Here is a 22423-nt window from a genome sequence, read left to right as displayed (position 1 = left end):
CGGTAACACCATTGAACGAGTCCAGAAAAAAAATGCCTCAGCATATATAACCATCGCTTGCTAAAATGAATGACTCTGGATCTCGTTCAAATACTGCTGAAATATTATCCCTGCCATCACTTCGCAGCCGACGAATCGTTCTGCTCTCTTATTTCTTTACAAGCTAGTCCACGGTATCATATCCTGCCCTGTACTTCTCAATTGTGTAAATTTTCGAATTCAGCGTAAGTTAACCAGAGAGAACAGACCGTTCATGTTACCGCCTAGCTTCTTCCAACACTCTACCGTTCACAGATACAAAGTCTCTATAATGTTATTTTTTGATCTTGAGTTTTATAGTCCAAATCATTGTTTTTATCCGAGATTTGCACTGTTTGAATTGTAGGCACAACGTACAGTCTTTTTCGTCTTTCCGCATAGTTGTATATGCAATCTAATTTTTTATTCCCCTTCAATATTTCGTGTTGTCTTATTTTACTCCTCCCTTTGTTTCAATTTCTCTTTGTCTACGTGTTATGCTCTTTTTATTTCTGAAGACTGTCTGTACTGTATTGTTTATTTTTATTTTTTTTGCGTGCGCCTGCACGAAGACCTTACGGTTTTCCTCGGCACGTAAATAAGGATTGATTATTATTATATTTATTATTATTATATTATTATTATTATTATTATATTATATATTATTGTTATTTTATTTATTATTATTTTAATGCATAGAAAACACGAAGACACAGGGAAATAGAGAGGGAACAGGCTGACAACTGCACCTAAAGGGGCAAAACGCCTGCCTGCTCCTTGAACGGGAAGGGGGAAACAGAGGAAACGAAGACAGGGGGGAAACAAACAGGGGCATAGCCAGAAATTTTTTCGGGGGGGGGGTTCAACCAACTTTATGTATGTTCGTGCGTGCGTTTGTATGTGTGCGTGCCTATATACGCAAGCAAATTGAAAATTTCGGGGGTTTGAACCCCCCCAACTCCCCTTGGCTACGCCCTGGTTCAACAAAGATGAAAAAAAATAACACAGACGTCAACACAAATAAGAAGCCACATGGGGAGGCCAAATCGGTATTGTTTTAAGGCAGTTAGTAGGGCTCGATGGGCCTGGTCACGCCGAGCACAAAACCTCCCGGGAACGGGTAATCATCAAGTTTCGTTCACTTAAGACCAATAGTTCATAGTCCTTGATGAGCAGTGCTCGCTGCATAACGAATGCGGGACACTAAAAATTATGTGCTCTAGGTGTTTCACAGGAGCCACGCAACGTACATGACGGACTGTCTACACGTTCTTGGCGGCTCTTAGTTATATAAGAGGGCTCTGTCACGACGAGGCAATCCACGACTACGAATACGGGGAGGGAACAATCGCTTGCTACACGCTGGTCGGGTGCTGCTTTAGAAGATGTCGGCGGATCAGCAGAAGAGCGTTGTCAAACATCATGATCGTGAACCAACAAGCCCAATTGACAGCGATTGTGTGAAACAGGCAGTCACATTTGTTATGGGCACAACTCGAAGCGAGGTGATCGGTGTCTTCATTCTCAACAATACCCACATTCGAAGGTATCCAATGGCAAATGAGGGAGAACCCCTCGAGAAATAACACAAGATCGCGTTACAAAGCACACTCAAAGGGGCGATGCCGTGTGCACACTCCAGGATAATGTTGATCACCACTTCGTCTATCGTAAAACGATCCGCGCAGCCGCGTATGGGCGCTTGTTAGCTAAAAGCCCAAACATTTCGGCGTCCTCTCTACGCGGCACGGCTTCAGTGCGGCAGCGCAAGACAAACTAGAACATGGACGCCACCATGTTGCTTAAACAAACGAAAACAAAAGAAAATATACCGGAAGCGCGCATAGATCACTTGACCATCTGCAGCCAATAGCGGCGCAGTATGGGCCCCAGCCATCCTAGGGTATATGTTTCGGATACACACGCCGGGGCGAAGCGCAGTTCGTCGAAAACGGAACTTTTCAAACCAGCGCGCCGTCCATGCCAACGCCAAAGAGGTTCCTTTTTTCGATGATCAAACAGAAACGAACATGGTGCATTATTACTCTCTTGATGCACGGAAGGTTCTTTTTATGCAGCTAGTTTGATTACTAGCGATTAATCCTATTCAGACTCTCACACGTCATCGGGGTCACTTCCAAAATGTCCCACTCGCGGCGCTATCGTGTGATACATTCAGCTAATTTCTCGGTAAGTAGGGCACTGCTTGATAATATTGCCGTTTTAGACGTTGTCATACATTGAGCTTTCACTCTCAATAAATTGTTATTTGCCTTTAGTGTCCCTTTAACTAAGTCACGATTCGTGTTATGTCAGCCAGCTTTCGCAATCAAATTGCCTGGCTCAAGGAAGCTGGCTATCCCTCGATGGTAATTTCAAGTGTTTGTGAAGTGCTGCTGCAGAAAATTAAACGACCAGAACGCAGCACTGCAGCAGAGAAGTAAACAAAAAGCGTCCATGTGATTCCATATATTCACGGGGTGTCCCACAACATAAGAAAATAGCGTCCAAACACAACATTGAAGTAGTGTTTTCTTCACCCTGAAAGCTCTCTAAATTATGTGCGATGGCAAATAAAGATTCATGATGGCAATGCACTACGAAGCACAGAACGCGCTACACACGATGCGTTTGCAACGTGGTTTACACGATACCCGTTGCGTGTGGACACCAGTATATAGGGCAGACCGGAAGGTGTTTTAATGAGAGAGCGAAGGAACACAACATGAATGTGCGTAACAAAACGGGAAGCTCTCTGACAGAGCATTGCAAACAGTGCAGATGTGCGCCCACTTTTGAGAACACATATTTTTTAAAGAAGGCAAACGGCAAAACAGAACGTGAAATCGTGGAAGCGTTTTTTATCAGGGAAGCAGGAGACACTTGCATCAGCAAGCCATCTATTTTGCTCACTGACGCTGAGATTCAATATCTTAAATGTTTCATATCAATCATTTCCTTTACCGTTTTTTTTTTGTTGGTCATCCTCTAACTTTCCATCAACTCACTCTCAATCACTGTTATCGCGGTAAGTGAGCCTGCGCCTAAAAAGGAATATTGATTGTTTGTTGTTATTTTTTGTGCTTTTTTGTCGGTTTTCTTCTGTTGCTTGCGCATCCTTGTTAGGAACTGGTTTATAGGTTTGTCACTTTTGTTCATTTTATCTGAGTGTGGAAGATGCGTGCGCACGGTTTCAGTCATGTACACGTGTTAGGTGTCACTGAAAATGTAGTTTGCATACCTGCTTTTGTTGGTAGTTTGATTGGAATGACGTGCTCGGTTTGATGCGCTGTAAAAACGAGCGGTAGGTGCAATAAAGATGTCAGTTGTAAGTTCAGCTGTCATCTAGTCTACTGTGTATCTGCATCATCATCCTTTATTCCCCGCGAGATCGGGCTACAGGTGGCAACACCGTCGCCGCGATAGTGTGGATAGGTGGTTGTCGGCGCGTATACAATCGTGCGCAACAGCGCTTCGTTGTGAGCGATGTGACCCGATTTCCGGCAAACAAAATGCGTTGACTGCAGCTTTGTGCTAATATGTGCGCTCTTCATTCCCGAAATAATGCACGAAGCGCGCCGAACGTTACGATTAGTTGTGAGAGAAGCGCATTCTGCCAACGAACGGTGTTGTGACTTCCTTTTCTTCGTCATTCGTCTACAGATGACCAAACATCATCATTATAGATGCTCCTCACGAGCTGACGCGTGCTCACGTGGCAGCGCTGGCTCGCCCTCTTTTTTTCTTTTGTTTCTAGTTCCATTAAAGCGGTTCATCTTGCAAGACGTGTTTTGGCTCGATGTTAACCACGCCGCAGTTGGAAGGCTTAGAGGTCCAACACATGGTGCCGAAAACCCGGGACCTTTAGACACCGCTGACATCATCGACGCACGGAGCCGCGACAGCTAAGAAGACGCGGCGCCTGCGACCTCGGCGAGATTCCCCGACTGCGTGCGACAGAATGGAACGACAGCTTAGACGACGCAACAGCCTGCGGTCTCAACTCGATGTCCTGTTGGCCGAGGCGGAAGGCAACTTGCGAGAGAATCGAGAGGTCACGAAAGCTACTGTAAGTGTACTCCTCGATCGAATCAGCTCCTTTTACGGACAGATAGAAAAAGTTGATGAGGCGATTTTCGAAGAGACGCCAGACGACCTGTTAGACAGCGAAACGTTAGACGCTGGAAAATACCGTGACAAGGTTGTTACCCTGACAGCGAACCTACGCGTCAAACTGAATGAATGTCTGTCGCCTCAAACCCCACGCCCTACTAACGTTCACCCGTTACCTTCCGGCAAGAGCAAGCTTCCGCAGCTAGAACTCCTAAAATTTGACGGGAACCGCAGACAGTGGCCGCGATTTTGGACCCAGTTTACATCAGCAGTTCACGACAACAGCGAGCTGAGCACAGCTGACAAGTTCAACTACTTGAGCAGTCTGGTGACCGGAGCAGCCGCCTCAGCTATATCGGGATTGCAAGCTACGGAAGAGTGCTATGCAGACGCCATTGAAATTTTAAAGAAACGTTTTGGAGATAAACAGATCATCGTTCAAGATCATCTACAAGGTTTGCTGGATCTCAAACCGGTGTCATCATAAGCAGACGTCCATCAGCTGAGGAACTGTACGACAAAGTACAGGTTCATATTCGAAGCCTCAAGGCGCTTGGCACGAACTCGACAACTTATTGCACCATGCTGCGAGAAATCCTGTTAAGAGTTCTCCCGACTGACATGGTACTTCGGTTTCACGAGGCGCGCAAGGCATCATCATCAGCTGCAGCTTCTTCGAATGCAGAAGATAACGAGCTTCAAAGCTTTTGGAATTCTTCGACCTTCAACTGACTTGTCGGGAAGCTGTGGCCGAACAAGAGATACACAGAAGTCGTCGCACAAGAGAAAGGAGGATTAAAGCCCAGCCATCCACGAGACGTTTCCACGACAGCTGCTCTACAAAGCTCAGCTAGTAGTCCGCAGAAGTGCCTGTTTTGCCGATCCGAAAAGCATGCTGCTGAAGTTTGTGATAAAAAGGAGATCAGCCTCTCGCTCAAAAAGGAGATGCTTACCAAAGCCGGAAGATGCTTCCGTTGTCTAAAGCAGGGCCATTTGGCGAAAGATTGCAGAAGCCGGCTGAAATGTGGAAAGTGTGCGAGAAGGCACGCAACATCCGTTTGCGCATCGGAAGAGATCAGAAGCGACAAGGAGAAGGTGCTATCGGCATCGGTCAATCTAATCTCCAAGCAGCCAAGCTCAGTCGTAATGCTGCAGACTCTGACGGCCACCATATCAGGAACCAAAACATCTGGTCGCTACCGAGTCCTTTTCGATGGCGGAAGTCAGCGGAGCTTCATTACGGCGAAAACTTCCCAAAGACTTGGCTGCGAAGTAATAGAAGAGGAGACGTTGACCGTAGGCGTGTTCGGTGGTGGTGAAAACGCGCGGAAAACCATGCAGAGGGTGCGAGTATCGATTCTCCCTGCGAAAGAGAAAATTCCGATTTCAATCGATGGTGGTGGACACAATATGCAGTGAATGCATTCCGGTACCAGAAGAAAACGTTTTGAGAGAAATGAACAAGATGCAATTGGATACGCAAGCTCTCTCTCTGCAAGGAGTTGAAGACAAACAGGTTGCGGTCCTAATTGGTTCAGACTATTATTGGGATTTAGTAACTGGTACCGTGAAGCCTGTGCACGAAAAGCTGAAAGCTGTCGAGACAAGACTGGGCTGGACTGTTCAAGGCCCGTTGTCTGCTACAACCAACGTAATACAGAGTGCCAGTGTCGTAGTCCTTCGAGCCACGGTGACAGAGGAAGACATCTCGAAACTTCTGACTCGGTTTTGGGATCTTGAAAGTATCGGGATCAAGGCCGAACACGAAGAAACGAAGGTCGCCGATTCAGTGCTGGAAAATTCGAGAACAACATCAAGAAGAAAGACAATCGGTACGAAGTCGCGCTACCGTGGAAGGAAAGGGTCGACCTGGCAGAGAACTATGCAGTTGCAACCAAACGTCTGCATAGTTTGATGAAAAAACCTGACAAGGACAGCGAGCTCTTGAAAAGATACTATGAGACTATTAGACTGTACCTCGATGAAGGATCTGCTGAAAGAGTACCGGAAACAGAAGAGCATCCACTTGGACCCCTGTATTATATGCCACATCGAGCTGTACGAGAGGACCGATCTACTACGAAGGTACGCATCGTATTCGACGCATCCTCTCACGAATCTGGTTCAAAGTCCTTGAATGATAACCTGGAAGCTGGCCCAAATCTAAATCCTGACGTAGTGACCCTACTGCTTCGTTTCCGACGCTACAAGGTAGCGATGAATGCCGATGTCGAGAAGGCGTTCCTACAGATTGGCCTGAGAGAACCAGACAGAGATGCGCTCCGCTTTTTGTGGTTCAAAACTTCCCCACAAGTGAACAGCCCAATGCCGGAAATAGAAGTTTGGAGAATGACTAGAGTGCCCTTCGGAGCTACTTCAAGTCCTTTCTTACTGACTGCTACATTGAAACACCATTTCAGGTCCGTAGAAACCCTCTATCCTGTGACAGCTCGGCGATTGCAAAGCTCCATATGTATGGACGATCTTCTGATTGGAGCCGACACAGCTGAAGAAGCTATCCAGATGCACAAAGAAATAAGTGAGATCTTCACGCAAGCTTCCATGAACATTCGCAAGTGGGCCAGCAACGATCCTCTAGTATCAGCCGCCTTCGAACAAGGAATCACTTCACAAGAAAAATCTCTTTGCTCACCTTCTGGACCTCTGAAAGTACTGGGACTTCATTGGAACAAGAAGACGGATACCTTTTCGTTCAAGCCCCAGGATATCCTCCAGTTCATACAGGAGCATCGTATTACAAAACGCTTTGTGCTTCAGGCTGTTGCAAGGATCTACGACCTTTCGGGTTTCTTTCACCTTCTTAGTACGGGCGAAAATCTTCTTACAAGATCTATGGAAGGAAAACCTCGACTGGGATGAGACATTGCCACCCAAATTATCTGCTGTCTGGATGAAATGGAGCACGGAGGTAACCATGCTTAGTGACCTCAGTATTCCAAGGTTCCTAGCAGCCGGCGGAGAAGGCCCGTACCAAAAGGCAGCACTCCACATCTTTTCTGAGGCAAGCGAGTCGGCATACGGGGCTGCAGCCTACCTTCGTACGGCAGACTACAGTGGCACCATTCGGACTATGCTACTGATGGCAAAGACCAGAGTTGCGCCGTTAAAGACGGTCACTCTAGCGAGCTGGAATTGATGGCAGCATTGCTTGCAGCCCGAATGTACGCCTACGTCGTGAAGAATTGCGACCTTGGGATTGGTGAAGCAACTTTTTGGTCCGATTCCCAGATTACACTTTGCTGGATTAACAAGGATCCCGTACCTGGAAGGGTTGTGCGAACCGGACGCAAGAAATCAGAACTTTGACTGAGATACCAGATGGCGATTTTGTCCTGGAAAAGAAAACCCCGCCGATTTGCTCACTCGAGGCTTGTCTGCACTCAAACTGAGCCAGTCGCAGTTGTGGTGGTTTGGACCTAGATGGCTTGCAATGTCTGATACGTGCTGGCCCGTGTACGGGAAGACGGTGTGTCATCTGCCAACGCCTACAGAGTAAACCTGTTGGCAATCTTCACCTGGTATGCCTCAGGATCGTGCTACTCAAGCCCCTCCGTCGTGAGTGGAGTTGACTTTGCGGGGCCATAACATCAAAGGGCATCCCCACGAGCCTACCATCGATCTTTTTACGTGCGCGGTGACAAGAGCTGTCACTGGAACTGGTTGAAGACTTGACCACAGTGAATTTTCTTTGCGTCCCTGCGGAGATTCGTATCACGGGGGGCCTCTGGTCACACTATCTACAGCGACAACGCACGAACATCGTAAAGCGTCAAGGATCTAGAGCTTTGGCGAACGATAAGACACCCCGACGTACTCGCTTCTTTTCCTCCTCGAAGATCCAATGGAAATTCATTTGCCCGAGCGCTCCTTGGTGGGGCGGGTTCTACGAAAGACTCGTTCGTTCTGTAAAAACCTGCTTGAAGAAGATGCTTGGGCGAAGGCTTGTCAGTCGGACAGAGTTAGTTACTCTACTAACAGAAGTGGAGGCCGTGGTGAATTCTCGACCTTTGACTTACGTGTTCAACGACGTGGATGAACCATACCCCCTATCTGCAGCAGATTTTCTCGTTGGAAGGAGACTGACAACGCTACCACATTACGAACTGAAAATCAACACCGAGTCTACCAACGATGCACTGAAGAAACTTTGGAGCAAGCGAGAAGATGATTTGAAAGCATTTTGGTCTCGTTGGTATAAAGAGTACCTTAATGAACTCAGGAACTTTACATCCAACCAAGCCAAAAGAAATGACTCTTTGAAGAAAGGCAACGTAGTTCTACTCGGGGATAAACAGTTCCAAGGCAACTGTGGAGTTTGGCCCGCATAGAAGAACTGATCAGCGGACGCGACAGCATTGTCGGACCTGCTCTTTATGCTTGCCCGACGGCTCTGTTGTGAAGCGGCCCGTACAGCTACTTTACCCGTTGGAAGCCAACTAACGTCATCTGTCGGGCGGGAGACTGTTGTGACTTCCTTTTCTTCGTCATTCGTCTACAGATGACCAAACATCATCATTATGGATGCTCCTCACGAGCTGACGCGTGCTCACGTGGCAGCGCTGGCTCGCCCTCTTTTTTTCTTTTGTTTCTAGTTCCATTAAAGCGGTTCATCTTGCAAGACGTGTTTTTGGCTCGATGTTAACCACGCCGCAGTTGGAAGGCTTAGAGGTCCAACAAACGGGTTGCTCGCCTTCGGCGACAGGCGGCGTTTTCGCAATGGGTGACGTTTTCTTGTTGTTTTTTTGTACATGTTTAGCTTGTGTTCCACCTACTACGCACTACTGTATCGCGCGACTAAATTAACTATTTACTTGTTCATATGGATGCTCCTCAACAAAAAGAAAGCCCGTATTCCTGCACGATGAGTTGAAAGAGAACTTTGTGCACTGCGTGCTCAAATATTCATTCGCATTTCTTATTCAGTTCTCCATGAAATGTAGGACAGTTTATAGGTTTACTGAGGAAAGCTACGTGGCTGACAGCGCTTTACAGCTACGGAGACGTTTAACACGCACACGCTTGTTTTTTATTCCAGTAACAGTAGACTAAGGTAACTGTACAGCACGGAAATTTCTTCGAATGATTACTTGCACGACATTAATGGAACAAAGGTCCGGTTATTTCACGGGACTAAAGTACCCTTTTTCATTCGAATAATGTCCGCTGCCTTCTGTCAATCTAAACAACGCAACACAAACGCTCAAGATAATGTAAAGAAAAAAAGATGTGGCTTCGCGTGAAATTACTACGACATAATTGTAAACTACGCCATTTGGATTATTTTGACCATCAGCGCTCTTTAACGCGCATGTTAATTTAAGTACACGGGTGTTTTGTATAAGTTTCGCCACAAGTTAAAATTGCGCAATGCAACTCTGTTTTGCGATTTCCGTGTCATTTCATTTTCTGTTCTTTTTAGGGGACAATTTAAGTGTCGAAGTGTCAGACGTGACTTAACAGAAATATTTCTCTCTAGAGAGACCATGGGACCGTACACAACTAAAGCTCGTCGCGTAACGTATAAACAACACCTAACCACAACGCTCAAGTACCTTTTTTTACCACCGCGCCGCTAAAAGGCTATATTCAAATGAGATTTAATACTTCTCATCTTTAGGGCAACGCCAAGTGGACCTTGCAATGCGCTTGAACCACAGAGCGCCAGCTACACTGATATGACTCGTGACGGAGGGTACGACGACCACACACAGCACTCTCGACAAGTGCACTCTCTGATCTTATTACAGTACATATACAGCCGATCAAGGCCAAATGCTTCTTTACATCCCGTTAGGCATACGTACGAGCGGTTAAACTTGCACTAACGCAACGGAACAAACCGCCTTTCGAGGATCTGTATGACGTACGCGCACATGCAAACACAACGGGGCTAGCAGACGACGCACAGAGCAATCCACACTAGACGCGGTTCAGCCAGAAGCCGCTAGGCGGCGACTCCGCTCGATCTCGTGGCCAATTGCGCTGTTCTTCCCCAGCTAAGCATGTACCAACTCGCCCAAATCAGTCTTGCCCGACATCAAAGTTATTCACTTCGTTCTGTATGCTACTCTATCAGATCAAAGAGGTCCAACACACATTAGGGACGCCGAAATTTGGTGGGCAATGAAAACTTTCAAGATTCAGCGCATTTCCAAGTGAGCTCATGCCAGTTTTCCGAAAATGAACACTATAATCAGTCCAATGCACCCACGTACGGCGAGCTAAATAAAAGTCGCACGCCAGTTATAACCGGTTGTAACAAGCAATTCCCATCCGCAACCTACCTGCTCATAGATACTCGTTAAGACGAAAGCCTCATTTGTCTCGCTGAGCGGCGCCTTAAGTGAAATACTGCAGGCAAATTATGTGATGACGTCATAATGACATCACAGACCGAGCAAATTTGTAGCGTGATCGTGACATCGTATGAACACGTCATCACGCGACATCGTCGATTGGTGGAAAGTGCACCAATCTCGGAGGTCATGCAACACCACCTGAGGTAGAGAAACCTTCTGGTAAGAACGAACAGTGCAATCTACTGAGCACACATCAAGGTAATTTAATCTCTCACGCTGCAATTCGTTATGTGTTCCACGAAGTATGGTTGTAAGACTTAATACTTCACTAAGTGCGAAGCAGCCATTCGCCTTTAAGCGTTACAGAGCGTAAGATGCGGCCCAACTGTTATGTTCACATATCACCTTTTCATAGTCAAGGTGGCTGATGGAGGCAGCCACTGGGACCACTGTGAAGCCAGAGCTGTGTAGAGCCAATCCACAGACCGGTTGCCCTTCACTGCTGGTATAGGGAAGCTGCGAGGCCATGCACAAATTCATGAATTATGCAACATGCAGTTGTGTGCTCTTTTGGCAAGACACGCAACCACTATACTAAACAGCAGCAATGCTGCGGGAACAATCACCGATGGTGCTATCGTTAGGAAATATACTACCCAGAACGTTGCAACGGCTTGACGATGAAATCTTGAATGAAAATGTTGCCATTATAGTGAAGGAATGAAGACCATGGCATCACGGGCTGAACGATCACTAAGAGAGGAAGTCACCATGAGATAGACGCTCGAACCCCACCATCTTCTCCCTGTGTCCTTTTCTGATCTACCGCCTGTTTGTTAGGCTCGCCCAATAAGCATCTTTACATTTGGTGGCTCGTACCGGGCACCCACATCACCTGCGCCCTGGAACTCCGATCCCGCACGCTGCCGTCGACCATGCAAGCTGACGCTGCCCAACAGACTCGCAGCCGCTGTTTGCCCCCGGTCCGGTTCGCCAGAGACACCCCCCGATATTAGCGGGCACGGACGACCAGAACGTCGAGGACTGTCGTCCTGCTAAAACGTTGGTGGACCCAACAGGTGGGATGACGCTGCTAAGTTGAAACTGTGAACTTTGACCTCGCTAACTGGCGAAGCTAAGGTATATGGACCACGAACTTGAGCCGGAGAACTGGTCCGCTTTCAAAGAGGCAACATCCGCCGTTTTCGGTCGCCCTGCCGTACGGCAGTTTCGCATTGAACGTCTGCGCACACGGGCACAGGAATCAGATGAACCTGTGGCGACACAGTGCGCACAAACCAGCGCAGCCTCCGCCTCGTCACTATCTAGGAGGGCGTGACACAGCTGCATGCTACACCACGCCTCATAGGGACACCGCCACCGCAGCGTCACCGGAGGCTTACGTCACCGACGGTGGCTATAAAGCCAAGCTGCCAAGCTCGGAACAGATCATTCCTTCGCTACCCGACCGGGCGCAGCGTCGGTATGCTCGCCCCGCTGCTGCTACCTGGTTAATAAACAGTTGTTACGTTTTGTGTTGGGACGCGTCCTTCCATCGACACGGCATCCCACATCTGGTGACCCGGAAACTGAACAAACCGCACCACTATGGCCGACCCGCAAGCCCTTGCCGCTCTTCGGCAGCAAGTGGAACAAATTCAATAGCAACTTCAGCAACAGCAGCAGCGCATGCAAATGGACCGCATTCGCCCGACGATTCTGCACAGCTTCTTGTGGACAACGCCCCCCAAAGCTTCGTTCCGACGATCGCTGTCAACGCAGATGCTGCTACCACTGCGGCCACTGCCGACCTGGACGTCTGGCGTGTCACTGTCAAGCTTCCGCCATTTTGGGCGGACTCGCCCCAGGTATGGTTCGCCCAAGTCGAGGCCCAGTTCTCCCTGGCGCGCATTACACAAGACCGGACCCACTACGACTACGTCGTCGCCCACCTGGACGCCCGCTACGCCAACCAGGTCCGTGACATCCTCGCCAACCCACCAACGGCCAACTTGTACGAATACCTCAAGAGCGAACTCATCCGCCGGCTGTCACTCTCGGAAGACCAGAAAGTGCGACAACTTCAGTCCGCAGAACTTGCCGAGCGCAAACCTTCGCAGTTACTCCGCCACATGCGTGCTGTCGCGGGTAACATAGAAGTCCAGGAATCTTTCCTGCGATCACTCTGGCTCCAACGACTTCCACTGCACGTTCAGGCAATTCTGCGGGCTCAGCTGACGCTACCTCTCGACCAACTTGCCGAGGTCGCTGATTGCGTGATCGAGGTCTCCTTGCCGCAGTTGTCCCCCACAATCCAGGCTGTCGCCGCACCGCTAAACACCACCGAGCTGCACGCCGTAAAACGACAACCGACCGGCAGCTCACCTTCATTCAGCAACGCCTGGGTGAAGGTCTTCCGATGCACCAGCGCTGCCACTCGCAAAGCCGCGTCCGTAACACTACTTCGTCGCGGGAACCCGATAACAACGGCCGCCCGTGTTACTACCACCGACGCTTCGGGGACAGAGCACGGCAGTGTCGACCACCCTGTTCTGCTGGGCATGCGGAAAACGCCAACGGCAGCTTGTAGAGACGGCCGCAAGCTGCCAACCCAGAGGCCGTCGCATCTTCGTGACTGACGAAATCACGAAGCAGCGGTCCTTGTCGACAGCTGTTCCGACATTTGCTGCTACCCGCGATCCCACCTTCAAGGTCCTCGTCCGCCTACATCTTTCGAGCTCAGTGCGGCAAAACGCTCCACAATCAAGACGTACGGCTCGCTCCGCCTGCACATCCAGCTCAGAAACTTAGGCCGTGACCTTCACTGGAACTTTGTCATCGCCGACGTCGCCGAGCTCATCGGCTCAGACTTCCTGGCCCACTAAAACCTCCTTCCGGACTGCCGCAACGACCTCGTCATCGACGCAACAACGGGACATTCCACACCAGGTCAGCGAACGACCGCCCAACAGCCAAGCATCAAGGTACTCATGTTGACAATCATTCGCCATACCACGCCATCCTCGCCGAATTTCCCGGATTGACGCGCCCCAGCGGACTGCCACGCAAAGTGCAGCATACCACTGTGCACTACATCAGGACCACTTCAGGCCCCCCGATTTTCTGCCGCGTTCGTCGCCATGCCCCGGACCGCATGCGCATAGCAAAAGCAGAGTTCGAGGCCACGCTCTGCGAAGGAATCGCCCGCCGCTCTGACGGTCCCATGGGCCTCGCCACTTCACCTTGTTCCAAAGAAGACCGAAGGCTGGCGGCCCTGTGGGGACTACCGTGCCCTCAACGCACGCACCATCCCGGACAGGTACCCCGTCCACCACATACAGGACTTCGCCCATCGCATTCATGGCTGCCACGTGTTCTCCGTACTAGACTTGGTGAAGGCCTACACAAAGATACTCGTTAATCCGGATGACGTCCCGAAAACCGCAATCTTCACTCCCTTTGGCTTGTTCGAGTTTCCCTTCATGAGCTTCGGCCTGAGGAACGCTGGACAAACCTATCAGCGCTTCATCTACGAAGTCGTCCGCGGCCTCGACTTCTGCTTCGTTTACCTTGACGACATACTGGTATTCTGCCGGGACGCCGAAGAGCACCACAGCCACCTTCGTCTGCTGTTCCAACGCCTCGATGACCACGGTCTACTCGTCAATACCGAAAAAAGTACGCTAGCGCTTCCGTCGTAAACTTCCTCGGCCACGAAGTTTCATCTGAGGGAACTCGGCCTTTTCTAGAACGCATCTCGGACCTGCAAAGTTACCCTCAACCCACCACCGCTAAAGATCTTCGCCGTTTCCTCGGCATGCTGAACTTTTACAGGCGTTTCGTGCCACACGCAGCCGACTACCAGGCTTCCCTCCATGATGCTTTGGCTGGGCTACGAGGAAACCAACCCGTTACGTGGACACCGACGTTAACGAAAACTTTCGAAGAATGCAAAGCCGCCCTCTGCACCGCCACGCTCCTCACCCATCCCGTGCCAGACGCTCCCTTGGGACTCTTTACGGACGCATCTAGCTTCGCCATCGGCGCCGCCCTCATGCAACGCGTGGTCAACACCTGGCATCCCTTGGCGTTCTTCTCCAAGAAACTCGCAGCTCAGAAAACGACCCCTTCAACCGCCAGTTCCACTGACTACAGAGAACTTCTGGCGATATACGAAGCAGTGCAACACTTTCGCCATATTCTCGAAGCACAGAACTGCACCATCTATACCGACCACAAGCCTCTCACCTTCGCGTTCTCTCAACGTCGCGACACACTCCCTCCTGTACAGCAGAACCAACTCTCGTTCATTGCACAGTTCACCACCGACATCCAACATGTCAGCGGGAAAGACAATGTGGTCGCCGACGCGCTTTCACGTGTAGCAGCCATCAGTTCCGCGCACATAACAGCGGACGTCCTCGCCGAGGCTCAGACTACGGACGCCGAACTGCAGGAACTTCTCAAGGGCAGGTCCTCACTACAGCTGCAACAAGTCCCCATTCCAGGGTCGACAACCACAATCTGTTGCAGACATGTCGACCGGACGAAGCAGGCCCTATGTGCCCCTGTCCCATCGCCGTCGGCCTTTCAACCAGCTCCACAACCTCAGCCATCCAGGCATACGCGCGTCTACACGCGTCGTGGCTGACCGCTATGTCTGGCCCTCCATGCAGCGGGAGTGTCGCACCTGGGCGCGCTCCTGCATTCAATGCCAACGCGCTAAAGTCACCAGGCACGTCAGTCACCACTCGGAACATTCCCTCAGCCCTCCGGTCGGTTTGAGCACGTCCCCTCAACATCATAGGACCCTTTCCCCCTGCTGGACCCTATCGCTACTGCCTCCCCACCATCGATCGTTACACTCGATGGCCCGAGGCATGGCCCCTCGAAGGAATCACCGCGGAAGATGTCGCCTCTGCCTTCTTCACCGGCTGGATTGCTCGTTTCGGCGCCCCCCGCCGCGTAACCACCGACCAAGGACGACAGTTCGAGTCGCACCTTTTCAGGCTCCTCGGACTGACCATCGGTTTCGAACGCTTGAGGACCACCAGTTACCACCCCTGTGCCAACGGAATGATCGAGCGTTTCCACCGACAGTTCAAAGCAGCCATTATGTGCCACCCGGACTCAACCTGGCTCGAGGCCATCCCAGCCGTCATCCTCGGTCTTCGCGCCACCTTCAAGCCGGCCATGCACGCTACACCAGCAGAGCTCGTCTACGGGGAACCACTCCGTCTCCCAGATGAATTCCTCGCCGCACTGCCATCGAGCACTACGACGTCAGACCCCGCCGACTTCGTCGCCCGACTCCGACGCACCATCGCCGCCTTACGCCCGTCACCTGCAGCCCACCACTGCAAGCCTACACCTTTCGTGTTCAAGGAGCTAGCTTCGAGCACGCACGCTTTCCTCCGCGACGACACCGTCCGCAGGCCTTTCCTGCCACCCTACAGTGGACCCTACCTGGTCGTCCATCGCGACAACAAGAGCTTTACCCTGCGCCTGAACGGAAACGACGTCCGCGTCTCGATTGACCGGCTCAAGCCCGCATACATCGCTTCGAACGAACCGGACAGCGCCATCCCAACCACAGGCATCTATCCACAGCCGCCGACGTCGCAGCCCGCTCCGGTCACGACACGCTCTGGACGTCTGGTACGCCTCCCAGATTTCTACAGACCCTGAGGGCTCTGCACTCCGCGGGGGTGATGTGGCGACACAGTGCGCACAAACCAGCGCAGCCTCCGCCTCGTCACTATCAAGGAGGGCGTGACACGGCTGCATGCTGCACCACGCCTTAGATAAGGGACAGCGCCACCGCAGCGTCATTGGAGGCTTACGTCAACGACGGTGGCTATAAAACCAAGCTTCCAAGCTCGGTACAGATCATTCCTTCGCTACCCGACCGGGCGCAGCGTAGGTATGCTCGCCCCGCTGCTGCTACCTCGTTAATAAACAGTTGTTACGTTTTCTGTTGGGACGCGTCCTTCCATCGACACGGCATCCCACAAACCTTTTGCAGCCGATATCAAGGACATAATCAATCTCTGCAGCGCGTCGGTGCCTCATAATAATAATTGTCGAGGGTTAACGTCCCTAAACTGTGATATGATTATTAGACACGGCGTAGGGAGGGCTTCGGAAATTTCGACCACCGGGTGCGCCTCTATGCTCGTCGTCTGTATGCGACCGCCTCTATGCGCGTAGATGCGTCAATGAGCGAAAGTACCAAGATACAGCATATTACGAAGGGTGTCGACGACGATGATTTCTAGATTGCTCGCGAAGTCCTCTAGCACTGGGTCCGTAACTCTGTGCCATAACTATGACGAATTGAAGGCCCAACGAGCTCTCAGGCGACGTTCATCTGAGACGATCCAAGTCACATGCGCTGGACATCATGCCTGACCAGAATTACCGTCTCGCACGCATAAAGACTTCGTGCTTCAGGAAGTGGCTCGTCATCTTGCTCTCCGGCCTTTTGCTCAGCGCCAGCAGTCCCACTGCGGCAGCACGTTGGCCCCCGTGCTCCGACATGTGATTTATTCGTTATAAAAGTTCGGATCCTCAATCAAGCACGGCTTGACATGACTATCCGCAACCTACGCCTCGACGCTCACCATCACGCCGTCGCCGCTCCTTGTCACCCATGCGTCGTCGACCAGCCCCTGGAAATTAGGGGCTTTTCGAAAATATGCATCCATGCATACTTATTTGTGTGGTTGCATATCTCTCTGACGACTCACGCGGTGAAAAAACAACAGGAAGAAGCCGCCGCGCGCTACTCCGGAGCGCTAGTTCCACACCGTGCCGTCTTCGCGGAGACAACTCCGCCCTTTCTGCAACCGGCGGCAAATGCTCCCGCCCGAACAATGTTGGCACCTCGCAGACAAGAGCTGCGACCTTCAGTACGCGCCGAATACGTTTACATCGACGCACGGAAGCGATAAAATGGCCTGAGGAGAGGACGGCACACTGCGGCGGATACCTGATGACGTTCCGGGACGGTTTGACGAACTTTCGCCGTGAGTACTGAAGTCTGACGAAACGAAGTCGTCTTTCCTGTCTGTACTGCTATCATCATCCAGAGGTTCCCATTCAGACTAATCGGAATCCGTCGAAATTCGGCCGTTTCCGGGAAGCACCCGCGGGCGACGTCGTTGCCATGTCTGAAATAACGAGCGCCCACCTACCCGACTGCGAACGAGCCTTAAAAATGTGCCCGCAGCGAAAAACCGGAACTCACAAGCGAAACTGATAAAACACGCTCGTTTACCCTTTGGATGGCGTTAACTGTGCAGAAGCGCTAAGAGAGCGCCATAATTTGAACTTAAAGTCATCGTTAGCATACTAACAATAGGAATAGGCGTGGTCATGAACGTGCTAAGGCCAGTCCAAAGGCTTCCAAGGAAGGCGTGCCTCGTAGCGCACGTCAGCGAAGCTCAGAGTGAATAATTCTTCCCACGTGCTCATCGTCTCTCAAATGTTTCAACTGTCTGCACCCTCAAGGTCTGAGTTAGGTGTTCCTGCAGTGGTATGTCGTGTCGGCCTGTTGTGCTCCTTCGATGTCTGTATGGCAGACTCGTAATTATGTTCAGACCAGTGGATGTCGCTCACCGCTGCTGCCGCCCCGCCCGTCGGTGCCGCACTGTTGCACAGAAAGCGCTCGGTGTCTGAAAGGGCGCCGTTTTCATTGGGGGTATCTTAGAGTCGGTCGCCGCTGAACTTTTGGAGTTCCAGTTCTGGAAGCTTGATGAGCCCTGTGTTGCCGGTGAACAATATGGCCGTTATGCTTCTATATCCGTACCTCCACCGGGCATGCTCTTTCACTGTAAGGGTCCAAGTCGGGTTCGCATGCGTGTGGTGAGCGCTTGGTATTTCCGCACGCCAGCATACTCCTCGGCGAAGGTCGTCGTCGTTAACGTGAGGCTCGATGAGCGCATCTTGCTACTTCAGTTCTTTGGCGATGGCCTCCACTTCATCTCTCCCTGTCGCGATGCAGTCGTCTAACTCCAAGTCATCTCTGGTCTTCAGTAGAATGACTCCTCGCTCAGCTTCCCCAGCTTGACACCGCCCTCTTTGTTCGGAGACGCTCCATCTTTGTTCAGTCCAGTTGTATCGGTTGTCGCTGAAGTTCTTGTAACAGCTGAGGATACCGGGTTTCGGCACCGAAAATTGTTAGAGAAAGATTGTTTTCAGCAATTCGATGATGCCAAGGTTTCTAAATGATACAAGTAGATTATTTTACATATTTACAACTGGGTTAGGGAGATGAGGATCTTTCGTTCTTCGTTGTTCGAAATGGCTTTCGTGTCTATTCGGCCGCCGAGTCCGCCCGCGCCGGTCATTCTCTCTCCCTCTCTCGTTCTTGTTAGCGGTGCCGTCCGGGTCAGCAAGGGGCAGTACGAACCTGGCCATTATCCCGTTCACAGAAACATCCCGCAGATGTCCTAATCACCCCACCTTTCTTGTGGGAAAGCAGGTGACGGCCAGATACCCGGCGACCATTCGCGCGAAAGGAATTATCTTCAGCAGACACAGGCGCCAGCGGTGTCGGCCCCGGTGAGGTTATCGCACAACGACAGCCTGGTTTCCGTCAGTTCGTCGTCGCATACTCCAGCAGAACGCTCACAATGGCTGAGTCAAACTGCAGCGTTACCGAAAAAGAATGATTGGCCACAGTTTGGGCGCTTGTCAGGTTCCCTCTATACCTATATGGTCGCAAGCTTGGCGTAGTTACGAACCACCATGCATTATGTTGGCTGTCTTCGCTGAAGGATCCGCAGGTCGCCTTGCCCGTTGGGCTCTTCGGATTGAAGAGTATTAAATCCGCGTTGTTTACCGTTCCGGCCGCAAGTATGCTGACGCTAATGCATTGTCGCGGACATCACTATCCACTAACACTGCATCCATATCCCCAATAGATCACACGGTGTCAGCTCTTGACGTCGACACCGTCTCACTTGCACAGCGGAGCGATCCATGTGCAAATTTGCTTGACGTTTTATCTGAGGCACCCATACTTACGACCACTCGAGCACTGCGACTCCAGGCTTCGCACTTCAGCATTAGAGATGGCCTCTCAACCGGCGCACATACTCACCAGATGGTAGGAAGTAGCTCCTCGTTGTTTCCCGAATAACGAGGAGCCACTGCGCGTGCAATCACTACAATCGGCGCGTCCTTTCACTCCGACCCGCAATGTGCTCACGTCGGTGTCTGCAAGGTTTATGAACGCATACGGAAAAAGTATTACTGGCGCGGAATGTTGACCTCTGTTCGTCAGTTCATTCGCGCCTGTCATAATTGTCACCGCGACGGGAAAAACCACCGCATCCTGCAACAGGTTCACTACGGCCGCTTCCGTGCCGAGACCACCCATTCGACCGCGACAAAATTGACCGTTATGGACCATTGCTATGGACCACGGTAGGCAACCGATGGGCTATCGTTGCTGTGGACCACCTGACACGATAGCCTAAACCGCCGTTCTTTACGCGGCGACAGCTAAGAATATCGCATATTTCATCCTCAATCGTTTTGTCCTCCGTCACAGTACTCGTCGCAAACTTCTCAGTGCCGTCGCCATGTATTTCTCTCCGATGTAATTCAAGCACATCTCCGTCAATGCCATATTGTACACCGGACGAGCACTGCCTACCACGCTCAGACGAGCGGTCTTACTGAGCCGTTTAATGGGACGCTGGGCGACATGCTCGCGACGCATGTTGCATCTGATCAAACAAACTGGGACCTGGTTCTTCCATTTGTGACCTACGCGTATAACACCGCTACGCAAGTCACAACCGGTTTTCCCCTCCTTCCTACTGTACCTCACACACTATCGGCAATTTGTTGCCATGCGCACCAGATGCTTCGAGTGCACGGCCATGTCGGAAGCTGCCCGTCACGCTAAAGAATGCCGCCAACTAGACAAGCAGTTTACGGCGACCGACCAACAACGTCAGAAAGAGGCCCGCGATGAAGACCACCCTACTGCCGCAAAAGCTCGCACCTGGAACACTTGTGTGGCTTCATGTACCATCATCCACACCTGGTTTGTCTACCAAACTACTTTCAAGTTGCCATGGTCAATACTGCGTGGTCAAGCGCACTTCACGCGTCAATTACACCATTTAACCGCTTGCGCCGCTCGGCGAACGTCGTCGGCGTGGGCATGACAGTGTCAAGTAGACCGCTTGAAGGCGTACTTCGACCGACTTGTTCCCACGTGCTAGATCGCCAGGATGGCTTCATCTTTTTTGACGGTAGCAATTATAATGAAGGAATGAAGACAATGACATCACGGGCTCAACGGTCATCATCACGAGATAGGCATCGAGCATCTTTTCCCTGTGTCCTTTTCCGATCTACCGCCTGTTCGTTAGGCTTGCCAATAAATGTCTTTACACGAACATTCTGACGCATTTTTGGATAGCTTGAGAAATGCTGGGCCAAGCAATATACAATGTGCAAGTCTACAGGTGTACAAACCAAAACTAATTCAACGTTTCTTTTCGTTCCAGTTGGATCGCTTGGACTAGTATTTTAAAAGTTATTGATTTTTATCAAATTTTCTGGGACTGCTGCACGAGCGTTTGTATTGGCTTATACACGAAATATTTTTTGCTTGTTTACAGCATTTATGTTATGAAAACTTAAACTGCGCTTAGGACGAGACACCAGAGTACAAGCAGACAGGACGATAATGATAAAACTCACGGGTACCTTTTATATAGCATTTTCAAGAAGAAGGTAGTATTGAATTAGCTACTTTAATGTCTCATTCGGGAAGTTCAGAAGAAAATTATATTTTCGAATTGAACAGCTTGAAGTTTGTGGCCTATTTATTGGTCCGGTTTCCTGTTGAAGACTCACCCCACATAAGCCCTGTCAACCTTCTCCTCTAAATTAGTCCTTATCTTTCATTTTCTCACCTGTCACAGGCTGTCCTTCGTGATTGCCAGTGCTGGGTAGACTGGAACACCTGGCAGGTATTTCTCGATGGCCTTCACTGTGTATTCCATATGCCCAGGTTGCACAATCGTGACGTGTTCCATATGTCGTGTGCCACCATGTCACCCGTCCAGATGACATAGTCAATCTGCGTGCAATGAGTATGAGGTTGAGATGCTATTGCATACGCGACAGTCACTCAGATAAGTAACTCTCGGCAATGGCGTTGTTATACGTCACGTGTTTGCAAAAGCTCAGGTCTAGCATTCTTAACTAACCGATTCATTCCTTTTGTGGAAAGCAGACATGACACTGTTTGCACAACTTTTTTCTTGTATATATCACGAACCCTCGTACTGGACGTTGTCAACGGGACGATTTCGTTTATATAGGTACATGTGCGTTCATTAGGAAAAGATCCAGCTAAAATGTCGAGTGCATATTGAGAGAAATTTGTTTACAGAAATGCAAACAGGTCGGTCTGAGCTATAGTTTGCTTTGGCCTGCCACTGTGCACTGGGAAACGAGACAGGGAAGCAAGAGAGTAGTGAATGACGTTGGTAAGATAGGGAGGTGTGCATATAGTATTGTCACGTTTGGACAAATCTGAAGGCGTGCATCCAGTCAATGCTGAAGGGTTGAAAGGCGGTCTAGTTGATATAGGTTCATTCTGGAATAACAGCAGCGCAACTAACGGGACAGTGCTCTTGTTTGTGTTGCGCTTCTGTGCTCCGGTAGCTTGCGCTGCTATTATTCCAGTATGACCCAGTCAAATGGCTTGTAGGAAGGCAATGACAACTCCTATAACCCTAGTTGCGCTGATGGCGTCATGCCGAAGACCTAAGACAACCTTATCGGTTAACGGTCAACTATGAAACCGTGAAATCGAGGAAATCGGTTGCTGATGTTCCCGCGCGTACACTGAACAGGCGCAAAAATGTGCTTCAAGTGTTTCTGATAATTGACAGCGACCACAATCGGGAAATGTGTCATTGCAACCGATCATGCGGGCA

The 22423-nt window shown here is 50.5% G+C and overlaps 1 protein-coding gene across 1 annotated transcript in view; it reads right to left on the bottom strand.

Annotated features, from left to right (window-relative positions):
* Positions 1-22423, bottom strand: part of LOC119377749 (sphingomyelin phosphodiesterase-like) — a gene marked incomplete at its 3' end in the record, with an annotated part of 205134 nt that overhangs the window by 93042 nt on the left and 89669 nt on the right. Inside the window, 5 exon segments of the mRNA XM_049411645.1 lie at positions 10857-10967; positions 14476-14483; positions 21399-21421; positions 21424-21480; positions 21483-21558. Coding sequence (XP_049267602.1) covers positions 10857-10967; positions 14476-14483; positions 21399-21421; positions 21424-21480; positions 21483-21558 — 275 coding nt within the window.

Source organism: Rhipicephalus sanguineus, unplaced genomic scaffold (genome assembly GCF_013339695.2).
Source record: "Rhipicephalus sanguineus isolate Rsan-2018 unplaced genomic scaffold, BIME_Rsan_1.4 Seq562, whole genome shotgun sequence".
NCBI lineage: Eukaryota > Metazoa > Arthropoda > Arachnida > Ixodida > Ixodidae > Rhipicephalus > Rhipicephalus sanguineus.
The sequence above is the reverse complement of the archived record's forward strand: the minus strand, read 5'-3'. Positions and strand labels throughout refer to the sequence as shown.